This window comes from Xiphophorus couchianus, chromosome 2 (genome assembly GCF_001444195.1).
Source record: "Xiphophorus couchianus chromosome 2, X_couchianus-1.0, whole genome shotgun sequence".
Taxonomy (NCBI): domain Eukaryota; kingdom Metazoa; phylum Chordata; class Actinopteri; order Cyprinodontiformes; family Poeciliidae; genus Xiphophorus; species Xiphophorus couchianus.
In genome coordinates, this window is record NC_040229.1 from 9,186,108 (window position 1) to 9,202,987 (window position 16,880).

The window sequence follows — 16,880 nt, forward strand, 5'->3', positions numbered from 1 at the left end:
TCTGGGATTTGACAGAGACAGTAAGCAACTTCACAGCTTTTTACACTAAATCTTAGCACAGAACAAAGAAAAAAATATAGTTACAGAGTAAACCTATCAAATTGTTTAAAATTTTATAACTTTTAATCTTTCTAAATAGAAAAACCAAGATTCAAGTTTGAAAACTGAAACTTTTTTATTTTGACAATAAGTACAAGATTTTACTGAAGTGTTTCTACTAATCTGTGTTGAGCAAGAAACTTTGAAATAAAATATTAACATTTTTGTTTCTCTTTCTGGGTGTTTTCAGGTCCTTGTTACATCAGAAATAACTGAAGGATCAGCAGGTAAAAAGAAAAAGTTTCAGTACTTTCTGGTTTCTCCCAGTTTCTGAGGTCTGCAGACTCACCCTGCTCAGGTTCTCATTCTTGACGCAGCTGATCAGCTCCGCATCTAAAATCAGAAACAGATGAAGGCTTGAAAACCAAAGGAACAGCATCATCTAGTGGTCACATCTAGAACATACAGTATTTTTAAAAAATTGCGTTCGCTTTGGTTTTGCATCATTAATAAAGGTTTAAAAAATAAGGAGGGCGGCCCCTGGACTGATTTTGTGAATCAAATACATTAGGACAAAACTACGACTTTTAAACTAAAATCTACTTACAAAAATGTTACTTGGGTTTTCCCGGTTTTCTTCTATTGTCATGGTAACATCTACTCATTGACAAGTACAAATTGTTGCACCCAAATCTGTTTTTAACTGTTTTATTAAACCTTAACTAAACATCACATGAAGACTAACCCAGATGTTGTTGTTTTGCTTTTTGCTTAGAAAATACTACAATATATATATATATATATATATGTATATATATATATATATACATACAGTATATATATATTTCCAGTTTCATCAAGCCCAAAATAAGTAGGCTGGATGCATTTCATTTAATAAGGAAAACATTTAATTTGTGGATCTGTAATCCTTTTTCTACAACAACAAAAAATCTTATGTTTAATTGTTTAATTTAAAAAAGTACATGCTTAGTTTATTGTTGAGTATGTTAAAACCCATCACTTTGGTGACTTTATTTTTAAAAAATTATATTTATTTGACCCACAGCGCTTTTGAGCTGAAGATTCTGGTCCATGTGACAAAACGTTTGGACATCCGCAGTCTAAAGTAATTTAAGCATTAATTTAAGACCAAACCTGCTGCAGGATGTGTCACTATGGTAACTGCAGGCATGTCTGTATTAATGCAAACCATTAATCGATTTACAATTAACTGATGACGGTTTATTAGATTAAATGAGTTCAAATCGATTAACTAATCCACTCAGATCTTCTTTTAGTGTTGTAGTTTGGCCGCCATCCTGCAGAGGGCGCCGCTGGTCATCTGGAAGCAGAGCCAGAAACAAAGATGGCGGAGCCAAACCATAACGATAAAGACAAACAGAGTCCCGTGAGGGATGGAAAACGCACTTTATGCGGTTCTGTTTTAAAATATAAACACTCTTTAAGTAACATTTCACCTCATTAATGGTTATTCAGCCGAGCTGCACGACGAAGCTGCATATTATTAAAATTTAGCCCTTTATGTTATGGAAAGACAATCAGCCCTCTTTATACAAGAGACAATTCTGGATTGTAAATTAATTCTTTGTCGATCGATAACATCAATCAACCTTAGATTAACTCACTAATCTCCAACAGGTCAGATTTACCTTTTTCAGGGTCCTGTGAGGTAGCAGTGGAGGTTCTGTGAGGAGACAGACGACAGAATCAGAACCAACAGGGATGAGAGTGAGAAGATATTCAAGCTTGACCTTTGACCTCAATTAAAACACCAACCAGAACTCCACCCAAACACCACAGTAAAACTCTTTACTACTCAGGAAATCTGTGCACAACACAGACTGTTCCCACACCACCACATGTTAAAGCCAAAACACACAGAGAGGAGATTATCTACTGCTTTGGTCTGAACCTTCCCGGCATGCATTTGTTTCATTATTTTAAATAATCTGCAGTGTTTTTATAAAACGAAGACGCCATTTTCCCCCCTTGCAAATATCTACGACAGCCTGTTCTACTTCTGTCCAATAGGCGGCAGTACTCAATGTTTTGAACCTGTTCGAATTTAATTTTATTTCCAGTTTCAAAAATTCTGGATTTTAGATCCAGTTTTTGTTTTTCCTGCAACTTTTTGTTAAAGAATTAAGATTGAGCAGCAGTTAGAGCTCGTCCAATCATAAACACTTTTAATTTCTAATTTAAAATAAAAAGGATTGATTTCTAATTTTTAAAAAAATCTAAATAGTAATATTAAAATAAAAATGTAAGAAATAATTTGATTTCAGAAATAAGTTTTAAAAAGCAGATTTATGAATGACTTGAATAAGATTAGAAATAAAAAATAAAATGTATAAGAAAAGTAAACATCTGATCTTTAAAAAGCATTTTTTCCCAAAATTTATAAATGAATTAAATTAATAAGAAATAAATTATAGCCAAAAAAATTAAAGTATTTTAAAAAGCATTTCCCCCCCAAAATTTATTAATCAATTGAATATAAATATAAATAAAATAAAAAATGCATTCGGTTTCTAAAATAAATAAATAAATACATTTTGTTTCAATTAATTAATTAAAACACAGAATATTTTTAAAAATATATAAATAAGTGTAAAATGAAATAAACATTTTAAAAAGTATTTGATTTCTCAGGAGCACAATTCAAGACTCTGCTTAAATCTGTCCTGCTCTGCTGTTGTCTGGAGAGTTTCTCTTGAACCGTTTTTTTCTGCAGGGCGTCTAAAGCAGAAACTGTGAGAAGTTAAAACCAGCCTCTCAGTCTGAATGCATCAACATACAAACACATCATCAGAAATGAAGGCAAAGCCGCTTCGCCACAGCTGCACATCATCTCCTCCTGCAGAGCTCAGCATGTTTCGCAGAAAGAAGTTGAGACAGAGGCATCAGCGGAAAGCAGAACCCGGGGCAGAGGAGAAGCCAGGAGGAACCAGGAGGAGCAAGGAGGAAAAAGGAGGAACCAGGAGGAACCAGAAGGAACCAGGAGGAAATAGGAGGAACCAAGAGGAACCAAGAGGAGCCAGGAGAAAAAAAAGAGGAACCAGGAGGAACCAGGAGGAGCCAGGAGGAACCAAGAGGAGCCAGGAGGAAATAGGAGGAACCAGGAGGAACCAAGAGGAGCCAGGAGAAAAAAAGAGGAACCAGGAGGAACCAGGAGGAAATAGGAGGAACCAAGAGGAGCCAGGAGGAAATAGGAGGAACCAGGAGGAACCAAGAGGAGCCAGGAGAAAAAAAGAGGAACCAAGAGGAGCCAGGAGAAAAAAAGAGGAACCAAGAGGAACCAGGAGGACAGAGACAGGTTGGTCCTACCTAACAGCTGGTCTGAAATCAGCCGCGGTCGTAACGGAGCGATCGACACTGATTATCTTTGCTCCTCTCCTTCACATCACAGACAGGAAACAGCAGACATGACAGCGGGAGGAAGTTAGCGGGACCTACAGGCGGTTCTTCACTTCACACACGACACAGGCAGAGCGGCTCCAGCAGGGGGCGCTCTGGTCTCACTCTGCAGACGGTCAGGGCTGGAGGAAGTTCTCAAAAACTGATCTGAGTCAGTTTGTTTTCCATTCGGATCAGTCAGGAGATGCATTCCAGAAATGGTCTGGATCAGAACCATCAGATCATGTCTGATGGTCCATTTTCTCTAAATCAGTATTCAGTTTCTCTTCTCGTGATTTTGAAATATTTTCAAGCTGAACATGAATTTATTTTTGGTCATCATTTGAGCCGCAAACTAGGAAATACAAACGAGTGTTAAACATTAAAACTTTGATTTTTTAAAAAACAATCAAAAAATTTATTTAGTTCTAGTTTTAGTCAAACGGTTCTGGACCATGTGGACTTCTCAGAGATCGGTCAGAGTTCTTATCTGGACTTTGGTTCCTTTTCTCTCTGAATTTCAGTCTAAAATCCGACTGTTGTGTGACTCGGACCAGACTCCTGAGAGAGAACGAGTCTCTAGTGTTGAACAAGTTCCTGACTCGAAACAGAGCTAAGACTCGAGAACTACAAACAGAAGCCAGACTTGGATCAGAACCGTCATTCCATTTAAATAGTCCTTTAGTCTGCAGACCAGAACCAATGATTCAGACTAGAATGATCCGGGCCAGAATAATCTAAACCAGAACAAGCCGGACTAGATTAAACAATCTGAACTAGAACGATCCAGACCAGAATAAACGATCCAGACTAGAACCAGATCCAGACCAGATCCAATGATCCAGACTAGAACGATCCAAACTAGAACAAACGATCCAGATCAGTTCAACAGATGACAGTAACCTCTGACTGCTTGGACAGGAAACTGTCGCAGAAATGGAGCCTCTAACAGCTCCTGGTACCAGAACATTGGATGTGAAAATTTCCTCCACCCCAGCTGTCCAGAGAGGCGGTGTGTGTGTGTTTACCTTTGCAGAGTAGTTTTAGGTGAGGTCTGGGTCAAAGCCTCTGACACCGAATTGTCACTGGAGATCCTCTTCCTCTGCCTGAAACACAGACACACACTCTTCACTGTGTGTTTTCCAGTTTATCCTCGGGGACCGATCGATCATGACTGAGTGACCAACGCAGAGACAGATGAGCGTCTCCGTGGCAACAGCACTCCAAACAGCAGCTGGAGCTCATTTCATTACTGATTTCTGCATTAAATGACCTCCTCTCCTACTATCTGAGACGATGAGCTGCTCCAGTACCAACATCCTCCAGCAGGAGGCGTTCTGCTCACTTAAAAGTGACCTACTATGATTTCTTGAACACATTAGGATAGATCGTTATCCTACATTAGGATGGTATGCTAAGGGGCACCCCTGGACCTCTTGGCATACCAGGGGTGCCCAAAGTCGGCCCTGGAGTGCCGGCATCCTGCATGTTTTAGTTCTCTCTCTGGTGGTAGCAACAGCCTCCTCAGCAAGTCAATATTCTTCTTAGGCCCTCTAATGAGCCATCAATGGATCCAGGGCAGTTAAACCAGGAAGAGAACTAAAACACGCAGGATGCCGGCCCTCAAGGACTGACCACTGGCCTATACAAAGCATGTTTATTACATGTTTTGCACAGAATCATTCTGAGATCATAATATGAATGATAATGTTTGGTCAGAACTGTTTTAGGGCATTTATTAAATCCAAATAAGCTGCTGTTGACCACACCCCCCCAACACAATGTTTACAATCACACATGAAAATAGCTGCAAACAGATGCGCAATTATACAACCTTACATCTCTGAAAAGCAAAAGTGGAGCCTCCTGCACAACCAATAAGAATGCAGCAAGTGGTTTCTGGATGGTAAGTCAGCAAAACACTTGTCTTTTCCAGCAGCCATTATAAAGCAGTCAAACCAGCCGATGACACTGGCTGGAACTCTGCTTAGGTTGCTAGGTAACGGGCATAACTGTGCTGGGGTTGCTAGGTAACGGGCATAACTGTGCTGGGGTTGCTAGGTAACGGGCAGAACTGTGCTGGGGTTGCAAGGCAATGTCACACTGCCTGACGAATGTCACTTAAAGGGAGACGACTCATTTTCCAGGCACCAAAAAAACATTAACTTATTGCCAAAAGTGTTTAGAAGCAGCAAAGACCCAAATGGAAGAACAGAAACATGCAAAACTTTGAATTTTGGATGATAAATCCCTTTTAAAGGAGTAATGTTTATAAGCTTAAAATATAAGTCTGTTTTTTCAGCTTTAATCTTGACAAATGTCAAACTAAAATGACACGTTCCTGGACATGTTCTTAGATTTCAGCAGATGAATCAGAAAGAAACTCACCTGGGAGAGGTGGGTGACGAGGGGGAGCAGGGGAAGGAGAACTGGTCCGGCAAACTGGGGGAGGTTCCCACAGTCTCCTTTTCCACCAGCTCCGGGTCCAGGATGTAGAGCTCATCCTGAGAGATCTCCGTCACGTAGTTCAGGTGTTCCTGGGGGGAAAAAAATAAGAAAAACATCAAGTCTCACATCAACTCAGATTCAGTTTTAATTTTTATAGTCAGGAAAATTGTCTTTAATTAAAGAAGTTTGGTAAAAACAAAAAAATATAGATATTAATATTACTTCTGCACTGATGATTTGGTGGCATTTAGAAATATACAATAATTCATGGAATTTTCTTTGACTAAATTATTTGCAGATTTTTTCCAAGAGTCTATCTAAAATATTCAGCTTGGGAAGTTGAAATAACTCGGCGTAATGCTGCGGTGCAAAGTAGTTAATCAGGGAGCGCCATTCATTCTCCTTGGTGCTGATTGGTTGAAGAGCAGAAATAGTCCTACACTGTATTGATGCGTCCAGCAGAAAGAACTGCGGTAGTGCTAACCAGGAAGTGGACTACAGCGCAAGGCATTCTGGGTAAATACAACTAAAACAAACCTGCGAGTAAAGCGCTGGTTTATTATTAGACAAAAGAGAAATCCTACAAACACCAAGTTTCATTTAAATAGGAGAAATTAAAATTAAAGTATTTTTAATCAGTCTTGCTTACAGAGTGGACTAGACTCATCCAGAACCTCCACTGGGTTCTGGTTCTGACTGTCATGGACCAGAATTAAGTAAAAATATAGAGCTGAGTCGTATTTAACCTCGTATCAGTTGCTAGTTTGTGATCCGTTGAACAAAGAAAACAATCAGGAAAACACTAAGGTCTCTAAGGTCATAAAGGTCTCCACGTTTTGTTTCCTGAAGGTCTGCAGAGCAGAAACCTCTGGTCCTACCTGAGCCCGGTCGATCCTGTAGAACCGGTCTGCAGTCGTACCTGGAAACAGAAAGGCCGGTCAGGATTGGTCAGGATCTGAGGTGAGATGTTGAGTGTGAGGCTTACAGTCCAGGAAACACCAGTTGATGGAGAGTTTTTGTGACGACAGACTCTCTCCTTTCATCTCATCTCCGTCCTGCAGGATCAGAAAAAGAACCAGGATGAAACCCGGTTCTACCAGACTCCTGCCGGATCTGCTCCACCATCACCAGCAACACCTGGATAACCAGGTACGCACCTGCTCTACTTCCTGGTCCTGGTTGTCCTGGTTGTCCTGGAGACGCTCGATGTGCAGCCGGCACATCTCCAGGTCGCTGTCGCCCGGGACGACGATGACTCCCAGCGGCTTCGCTGCACAAACGATCGTCAAATTTATCATCTCTGGGTTTAGATTGGGGTGTTCAAAGTGAGGCCCGGGGGCCATTTGTGGCCCTTGGAACGATTTAATCAAAATTTAAGACTGACTTGAAGTTGGTTTGCCAGGACGTTGATGCAGATGCACATTTACACATTTAGGGCTGCAATTTTCACCCTTTTTCCATAACAATACAGACAATTTAAAATCCTAAAATGGATATTATAAGGTGCAACACAAAGTATTCATTAAGGTTTTTGTTTTGAATTTAATTTATTTTAATAGTAAAAGGGACAAAAACATTAATTAAAATGCAGACTTGTTCCTAACCGTTTAATAAAGTTAATTGTTGTTTTTGCTGAAAAGACACAAAAAGTATCTAGAAAAAGATAAACAACCTAAAAAGTTTCGAACATAAATTGCTGGGTTTTGTTAGTATTTTTTATCTGGCAAATCTGAAAGACCCGTTTTATGTTTTAAAGATTTTGTGTTGACAAAATATGCTTATTATTTGCTTATTTAATTAGATATTGTGTGCGTAGAATATTGTTGAGCAGGTACAAATAAAATGATTTAGCAATTTTAAACGTGACATTTTTCAGCCCTCATGCTAAAAAGTTTGGACGCTAATAGTTTAAATTCTTTAAGATGCAGGTTGTGTGTCCAGTTGGGACCAAGCTGAATTTATGCTATCCTGGTTCAGTTTGGTGTCATTTCAGGGATTTTTACTGGAAATAAGAACCGAATCCAGAGCCAGTCATCTAGAGATAAATTCAGTGGTTAAATCTGAGTTAAAATCTCTTTTCTTCAAAAACATCAAGTGAATTTAACAATGAATGAAGGACTGGATATTAGGGCTGTAACTAACGCTTTCTTTAGCAACCGATTATCAGTTATTCTGACCATTAAACATATAATAATTGGCAGTCATTTTTCAATTTAACCACTAAAATGTTTTACACATTATAATAAATACAGCAAAAGATGCAAATAAAAAAAACAATTAAATCATTTTTTAAAATAAAAAAAAATACACATTTCATTATTTGAATCTGCAGCTAAAAATACTTCAAAATGTGAAAAGTTCAGCTCTTTCTGCTGGACTTAATGTTGATATGGTGTTGGACGAATCTGATTATTATCTTTTACATTGACTAGATAGTAACTGTAAAGCAAAAGTTTCTTTACATAAGTTTTTTTGTTGTTTTAACTGAAAAAAAATTCATCTTAAATGCAAAATGTATGTAGTTTTTCTACAGTTTATCTGAATTACTTCTCTGAATGTGTTTTTCTTTCAGCAAATAGCATTTTTGGAGTCTGTAAACTCTAGTTAACAATTAATTGATCACTAAATTAGTTAGACGATTAATTCAATAATCGATTAATAACAACTAAGCGGATTAAGTGTTTCAGCCCAGCTGGATTTCAGTTTTAAAGTGTGAGGAGAGTAAAAATGGAGTCCAGCACTCACAGGCCTCCTTCAGCTGGTCCTTGTCGTAATGCAGAGCCTCGTATGCCACCATGCTGATCCGGTTCACCCTGATCTGCAGCTTCTCAGGAACCGGCTGCTGGCTGCGCACAAACACACACACACTGACATTTACACACTAACCTAAAGAGGACACACACACACACACACACAACGTTTCAAGAACACAACACAGACCGAGACGAGCAAGAGCTAAGCCTCCGACTCCAAGAAAAAACCTGCTAATGTCCAACAGTACACTGCAAAAACACAAAATCTTACCAAGTAAATTTGGTCTAATTTCTAGTGCAAATATCTTTGTAAGTTAAACTAATTTAAAAGTAACTTTTCAGCAAGATATAGAGACTTGTCTTAAGTAAATAATTCCTTAATATTAATGAAAAAGTACTGGCTCCACTGGCAGATAAATTAACTTGTAACATGGGAAAAATTTATTTTTATTATTGAAATAATCTGCCAATAGTACTAGTATTTTTCATCAATATTAAGGAATTATTTACTTAAAACAAGCTCCTACATCTTGCTAAAAAAGTTACTTTTAAGTTAGTTTGTCTTATTTCAAGTCTACTAAGATTTTTGCATTAGCGATTAGATGAAAAATACTTGGTAATAATTTGTGTTTTTGCAGTGTACTCACTGATTTTTAACTTTAAAAGGATCCACAGTTAGTTGTAAAATCAATACTGTAGGTACTTTAGTTTTAATAAATGTTAATAAAATATCGTCACACAAACGTGTTGCTCACGCTGCAATGCATTATGGGTAAATGACTCCACGGGTACGACTGCGCTAGCTCCGTCCAGCCCAGACAGCGACGAGTAACGTCCTTTTTAATTTGAACCGGCGCTCGTCGAAATCGATCAGATTGCATCCTTCCTGTGTTTACTCTGCAGATTCTGGTACAGAACGGACCAAACCGCATCATGAACCCAACAGGTGAAAAAGTTTTGGTGTATCACAAATAGCAATTTTTTTAGTTAATAGGAAAATTACGACATATTTAGGCCAACATGTTCAACTAATCTTGGATCCCTTTAAATCTTTTGGGGCTTTGGAAATGGGCTAAGAACACAGCCCTGAGGCACCCCGTCAATAACAAATCATCTCCTCCTGAGTTTAGCACCGTTCAGTCCCGACTCTTACTCGTTCAGATGCGGCATGGAGATCCTTCTCTTGGCCTTCTGGACCATGTTGGCCTGGTTACGCAGGTTGATGCGGATGATGGACGGCGCCAGCTTGCAAGGCTCGCCGTCCACCTGCATGGGGATGGACTTGAAGGTGGTGAGGGTCACCTCTTTGCACTGGTGAAGACGCTCGCCGTGGCCGCCCACCTGCAGCGTCGCCTTCACACAAAGCACACGGAAAAATGAGCGGAGTCAATGTGATGACACTTAAAGGGGCAGAATTATGCATATGTGCCAGTTTAACTACGTTACCTTCAGTTGTTATAAGAATGCTGTATATATCAAACACGACTTAAAAGAAATTTGACTTTGCAATTTAAAGCATTAAATTGAGGGCCTCTGTCTCTTTAAAAGCTCCTGCTCTTTCTGAAATGCCGCCTTCAGGAAGTCATAGCAACATGGCTCTTTTATTAACCCTTTAACAACGTTTTATCAGTGTTCCACTGAGAAGTAGCTCCTATAATGAGTTCAGCAGATGCTTAGTTCCACCAGCTGTTTGCTAATTGCTGCCGGCTAGTCTGAAGGAGCCGAGTTGCAGGGAAGGCTGCTGGAAATATTGACTACTGTAACTTGGCAGTAAACTGTTAAAAACCACTGGTTTGATTAATAAAATCATATTTAAGCACACAATGGTTATCTTGAAGGTTCTATTTATGCATAAGTCTGGAGTATAGACGGCCACATAAAAAGCTGTGGCGGGCCGGATTTGGCCCCCAGGCCTTATGTTTGGCACACGTGCTCGAACTGATAGCAGGTTGTTCTTTTGACTGAATAGCTGCTGCTTTATGTATTTTTAATTTAATTTTTTTTCTTCCCTCCAGGGCGTCTTTTGTGGGCTCTAGTGTCCCTTACATGAAAGTAGGCTGACAGGAAACAGGGGAAGGAGAGGGGGGAAGACATGCGGCAAATATCATTGGGTCTGGGAGTTGAACCCGCGACAACCGCGTCGAGGACTCAAGGCCTCCAAACATGGGTCGCGCTATCCCCTACGCCACCACGGCACGCCCTGCTTTATATTTTTATCTAAATTAAGGGGATTTTATTGTACTTTTTTGCCAAATCAAACACCAGAAGCATTTATACCCAAGTCAAAAAAATTTGCAGCCAATTCCATGTGATCGCAGTGATTGAACTTTGACCTCACCAGAGAAGTCATGGTGAACCCGATGACCTCTATGCAGCCGTCGTCGTGACGCTGAGGTTCAAAGTCTTGACTCTCACTGGGGTTTCCCCACGGCGTGGTGCCGGCACAGTACCTGCAGAAAAAAACAAGAATTTAAATGATTCACTGGTGACAGCGAGACAATGCTTTAATGCACTGTAAAAAATATTCCTCTACTGTTCTACAACCTGGGAATGTTGAGGAAGAGGAGGCACTGCAGCTTCATCTCCTGGACTTTGGCCGTCAGATCCGTGCCGTCACACTTTGAGAAAATACAAACGGGGTTAAAGGTGAGACGACCGTAACTAAAACTGTGACCAGAATACAGAGTGTGTACCGAGAGCAGATAAATAAAATCACAGCTCAGCTGAAGTAAATCAGGGAAACAAGCCTAAAAATATTTCAATAAAAGAGGGAAAATGACTGAAAAGCAATACATATTAAGCAAAAGAGGCTGGAAAACACAAAGGAAGACCTGCAGCTTCAGAGAAACTCGTATTCCAGCTTTCACATCCTTATTCTTTCCATTTTGCTGTTTCTAAATAATAAAATTTCAGGACAAAATCTTCACTTGCTGCCAATAGTGGTTGAGATTAATTTTAAACATTTTCAAACAAAAACAAGACAAGTTATTTAGTTCCAAAAGTTGAACATTTGCTAGAAAAAACCCAAGAATTTAGAGATTAATCTCAGAAATTTTCTACAAAATTTGGTAATTTTTAGTTTAGAAAGCCAAAAGCTTTGGACTTTTGAAACTCTGAATTTTTTGTGCTTTTTTCTGGAAAATTTCTGAGTTTCCTTGCAGAAATTTAAACGGCCCGTCATACGTTTCTTTTCCTCGTGGTCTCGCTCAGTTTTTCCCCCCAAATAACTTCATTGAAACATTTATTTGTACATACTGGAGGAAAATAAAACACGGACAGCAGAGAACAAGATATACACATAAACACAATAAAATAGGTAAATTATAATGTCAAAATTAAATTTGTGCTTGATAAGACTAAACTAGTCTTTCAAGTTCAGGTATTATATAATTTTGGACTGAAGTTAGCGCTTTAGCATTAACTTCCACCAACACAAAATGATGGTGTAGCGCTATAGCATTAGCAGAACAAATGTTTACAATTATTCTTTAGGGTTAGCAAACTTTCTAGTTAGCATAACCCACCACTAACATTATGCCTGATTATTTATATTTTTGTGTTAAATATCTGCTACATCACAGCTGTGATGAGCTAGAATAGAGTATTGTTGATTTTAAAGAGAAATATTCGTTATGTTCAGACCAAATATATCCTGTAGCAGCGGTGGTTGTGTCAGAGTAAACATAAAGTTGGTTAGCTTCAATGTTTGCTGCGGCCTGGGTGGGATAATGCATCTCAGAGGCTATAAAAAGGACAGAAGAGAGGCAGTAACAAAGCCTGCCGATTTTATTGAAATGGATGAAAATTTGTTGTATCTCGTCGAATACAAAAGGCTCTGCAATGTCTCTTAATTGTGTTTTATTCTCTCTGAATGCAGGTTTGTTCAGATGGAAATAAAACCAAAACCTGCGTCTGCAGCAGAGTGTCAGGCCTCAACCTGACCCGGTGATGGAAAATGATGCACAGAGCGAAATACTGGTTCTCTGAGCTTCAGAAATAAAAACCAATGGCTGTTTTTAAATGCTGCTCAGTCCTGAGAAAACGGCGTAAAGGAGAAGCTGGTGGCTGCCTTCACTCACCACCACTCTGATGTGTTTGGCGAGGTCTTTGGAGCTGCCGCTCAGAAAGTCCGAAAAGGCCGTCTAAAAAAACCAAACACATATGAATGGATGTAAGATGTTTCTGAGGAGATGGACTGAAGGAACAGGATGAGAGCCGGACTCACCCCAGCGTAGAACATCTTATTCCTGAAGCGGCTGTTGAACTTCTCCGGATTGGCCTCTGAAAACACAAAACAGGAGAAAATGGGATTCTTGTTAGGATTATAGTATATTTAGTATTTGATTAAAAACCAGCCAGCAATTAAAAAATATAATGCCAAAAACTCAATCTTCAGCTCAAACTGAAGTTCTGTGTTTGACCAAACATAGCAACTGACTGACGACTACAGTTGCTATGTTTAAATCCTGAAAGACGTATCAGGATTTAACACCAAGAAACACTCAGACATTTCCCACACAAACAACAGAACATTCAGTCCGTAACAGTATTACGTTTTCAGGCTTGATGTTTATTTTACGATTATTAATAAGCGGTGGTTGATTGATGATCTGTCAGAGATTTGGTGTTAAGGTTCCCATTTTTTTATTTTTTAACTGAACCGAATCTCACCAAATTCCACAGCACATCTACATGATAAAGTTGTCAAAGTCAAGCTAGCTTAGTTGACCTACTTCTCCCTCCCTTGCTATTTTTTTATTAAACATTTTTCTGACCTTGTAATCTAGTTGTTGTAGTGTTGACAATAGCAAAGCACTGTATCCCTTTTTTTTAATATTTCACACATACGTTTGAGATTTAGCGCGTTATGTTGACAACTTGGCAGCTAAAACGAAGCGCTAGTCTGCAAAAAGGTGACACCAGTTGATTTTGGAAAATTGTCTCTTCCTTTTGAATTCTGCACGTAAAAATTAACCAAAGTATGAAAAAGCTTAAACTGCTCCTATAGGTCATAAAAACTAAACTAAAACTAAGCAATATTTAATTAATAATAACTCATTGAAAATTAGCAAACAAACTCCTAAAACTAACTCAATTAGACACAAAGTCACAACAAAATAAGATATAATGAAAAACCCCAAACTACTATAACCCTGGGCCGGACTGACCTCTGGATTCATGGAAGCCCAGTGTGACGTGAGCATCGAAGCCCAGACTGAAGTAGTTGTTGAAGACATCGATTGGGAGCTGAAAAGCAAACGTAAACAAACCGTGATGCAGCTGAGGGAACGCTCGGTTTCATCTACGCCAAAACCAGAGCTGACCTTGTCGGTCTGCTGATCATCTCGCTCCTCGGGTCGAGCCTCGGCGTTCGGTTCCACGTTGAGGTTCCATCGATCCAGCTGGACGACGTTCCCGTCCTCCACGTGCGACAGGATCTTTGTGATGGGTTCGTCGGTGTAACCCTGAGACAGCAGGATGATCGGAAAACATCTTCATTTATGCTCAGGGTCTTAACCTAAAGTTTACATTTCTAAACAGGGCTGAAACGATTAATCGTGATTAATTAATCTACCATTTTAGAAATTGATTAATTGTTTACTTGAGTATACAGAGTAAAAAAAAAATTATTTATTGAGGGAACAACATACTCAGAGGAGCAATGAAGTCAAAACTGTAGAAAAAATACATACATTTTGCATTTAAGATTAAAAACCCGTTTTGTCTGTAAATATGTTCAGACAACTTGTAATTTTAGCTTAACCTGGGTCAAATTTTGTCTATTCAATTATTAATCCAACAATAATCAGGCCTACACTGCATTGATAAGTGAAGCAGAATGGACAGAGGTTTTCACATGTATTTTTAGCTCCAGATTCAAACTTTTACAGCTGCAACTAATGATCATTTTAGTTGCCGATTAATCGATCATTCTGATGATTAATCAAATAAAAAAAATTGGCACAATCTGCAGATTTTTCATGTAAGCCTTTTTTATACAATATTAGAAATAGATTACAATAAATAAACTAATAATTCAAATAGCCATTTCATTGCCTAAAATCTAATAGCGTTATTTCTTTAATGAATGCTTAATCATTTGTAGCAAAGTACAAAGGTACTTAAGTGCAAAATGTATATATTTTTTGTACAATCTTGCTTTCATTTCTGCTCTGAGTGTGTTGTTCTGTCAGCAATGGCCTTTTTTGAGTCTGTCTACTCCAGTTAATGATTAATCAAATACTAAATTAGATGATGACTATTTCAATAGTGGATTCATCGCGATTAATCGTTTCAGCCCTTTAACACAAATGATCAAATGTTCACTAAAGGAATACTGTAACTGGATTTTAGGCAATAAATTGTTTATTTTGTTATTTGAAAAAGGAAATGAATTATTTGTTTATTTACATCTTTTAATGTATTTCTAATATTGTATAAAAATCTGCAGAAAGTGCCATTTTTTATCAAATTAATCGATTAATTACCAGAATAATCATCAGAATAATTGGTAACTAATAATAATTACAAGAAGCTTTATTTCTAATTCAGACTAAAGGAAATAAAACCTGAATCGACTGGACTCACCCCTCCCCAGTTCAGAGTCCTGGCCAGGTCGTTTCCCGTCCCCAGAGGAAGGATGGCGACCGGAGGCTGGGGGCGGAGCTTCAGCTGGTCCAACACGGACAGGATCCATCCCACCTGAACGGACAGAGGTCATGTGACCACAGGATCTGTTTTATTCACAGCTTTGTTTAATTCATCGTTTAACTCACGGTGCCGTCGCCACCGCAGGCCAGGATCCGCAGGTTGGGAACTTTGGAGTACATTTCCAGCCTGCAGGGGACAAAGAAACGGATCTGGCTGAAATGTTTGAGGTTCCAATGAGGAATTACAACGAATGAGGAAGACTGCTTACCCCTCTCTGGGTCCTCCTTTGGTCAGGTCAAACACCTGCCGAGGGTTCAGGTACCACATGAATGACTGGATGATCTTTGCGCCCTGAAGAAGAAGAAGAAGAAGAGGAAGAGGAAGGTGACAAGTCAGCTGCTGAGTTATAGCAGTTTTTGATTGCAAAGATCAGAAAAACAAATGGAGGAACTGATCAATGTGAAAAGATAGTCAGGATTATTTAATCTTAAGAAGGCACAGAGCGTTATTTATTAATATTTTAACAGTTTGTTAATAAGTTTTATCAATACACGGCTGGTTCCTGAGAACATTTAGGATCTTGATATGAACCAAAATGAAAACTACCTGATTCCCGCCGCTTTTCGGATTAACAAACACCAGCAGAGGCTTCATTAGTTGGGAGGGGAGGGGCTTCACCAGGAAGGGCTTCCAGCGGCCATCTTGGAGCTGAAGAGCCACCAAAAGATCAGAAAGTGAGCAGACAAATGATGCAAAACGCTGCCTTCAATGTCAGTTTTAAACAAAATGCTGCGTTCAATGTCAGTTTTAAACTGCATTCAGAGTCACTATGAACCAAAAAAAGCTACATCCAATGTCATTACTGACCAAACTGCATTCACTAAGGAAGAAGATTCCTTGTGAAGTAAATACTATATTTAATGCAGCACATAAAGTGGCTTTTTGCTGACCTCTGCTCCCTTCTTGGTCGACTTGTTGCACTTCAGTGACGTCCGTTTCTTCTTTTTACTGGATTTCAGAGACGTCTGCAGAAAAAGTAGAACCTATCATCAACTGCAGACTTTTCTCTAGGCTTTGAGCAACTGATCAGTCTTTGGCACACCGCCCCTCCCATTGATCCTTCAGGCATAAATCTGAAGATTTATGGGTTAGACTGAGGATAGAGTTACTAGAGATTCAATTAAAAAATACTTTATTGATTCCAAAGAGAAATTAAATAAATTAAGATAAAGTCAGCTCTAATTTATAAACAGATTATTTATCTTTGTCAGTCAAACAAGATAAACTGAGGTTCATGTGTCAGGTATTTGGTAAACGTTTTTGCAGACAGGACTTTAAAATTTACAATGTTAGAGGAACTGTAGGTAGAAAAAAGGGCGTAAATTAACATAAAAAATCTCAGAAATGTTAAGATTAATCTCAGAAATTTTCTATAAAAAATAAGGAAATTACTGAGCTTCAAAAGTTAAAATGTGGAAAAAAAACAATTCTGAAATTTTGAGATTAGTCTCAGAGACTTTCTGGAAAAAAACAAATTGAAAATTTGTTAGAAAAAACAGAAATTTCAAAACT

At 38.7% G+C, this 16,880-nt stretch overlaps 1 protein-coding gene across 3 annotated transcripts in view; it reads right to left on the reverse strand.

The window, feature by feature from the left end:
• The window catches only part of dgkzb (diacylglycerol kinase, zeta b), a 58,631-nt gene that overhangs the window by 6,953 nt on the left and 34,798 nt on the right, over window positions 1-16,880 (reverse strand). For 2 of the 3 annotated variants that reach the window (XM_028039232.1, XM_028039213.1), the window contains exons 9-29: window positions 16,259-16,333; window positions 15,915-16,016; window positions 15,577-15,659; window positions 15,434-15,494; window positions 15,246-15,359; window positions 13,982-14,122; window positions 13,826-13,904; window positions 12,883-12,938; window positions 12,737-12,799; window positions 11,202-11,275; window positions 10,996-11,107; window positions 9,811-10,010; window positions 8,650-8,750; window positions 7,062-7,174; window positions 6,890-6,959; window positions 6,783-6,823; window positions 5,845-5,993; window positions 4,485-4,562; window positions 3,388-3,456; window positions 1,710-1,744; window positions 389-432 (exon numbers count right to left, since the gene is read on the reverse strand). In XM_028039232.1, the coding sequence (XP_027895033.1) occupies window positions 389-432; window positions 1,710-1,744; window positions 3,388-3,456; window positions 4,485-4,562; window positions 5,845-5,993; window positions 6,783-6,823; window positions 6,890-6,959; window positions 7,062-7,174; window positions 8,650-8,750; window positions 9,811-10,010; window positions 10,996-11,107; window positions 11,202-11,275; window positions 12,737-12,799; window positions 12,883-12,938; window positions 13,826-13,904; window positions 13,982-14,122; window positions 15,246-15,359; window positions 15,434-15,494; window positions 15,577-15,659; window positions 15,915-16,016; window positions 16,259-16,333 (1,860 nt within the window). The remainder of the gene's footprint in view (window positions 1-388; window positions 433-1,709; window positions 1,745-3,387; window positions 3,457-4,484; window positions 4,563-5,844; window positions 5,994-6,782; window positions 6,824-6,889; window positions 6,960-7,061; window positions 7,175-8,649; window positions 8,751-9,810; window positions 10,011-10,995; window positions 11,108-11,201; window positions 11,276-12,736; window positions 12,800-12,882; window positions 12,939-13,825; window positions 13,905-13,981; window positions 14,123-15,245; window positions 15,360-15,433; window positions 15,495-15,576; window positions 15,660-15,914; window positions 16,017-16,258; window positions 16,334-16,880) is intronic. The other variant, XM_028039224.1, reaches the window with a different exon arrangement.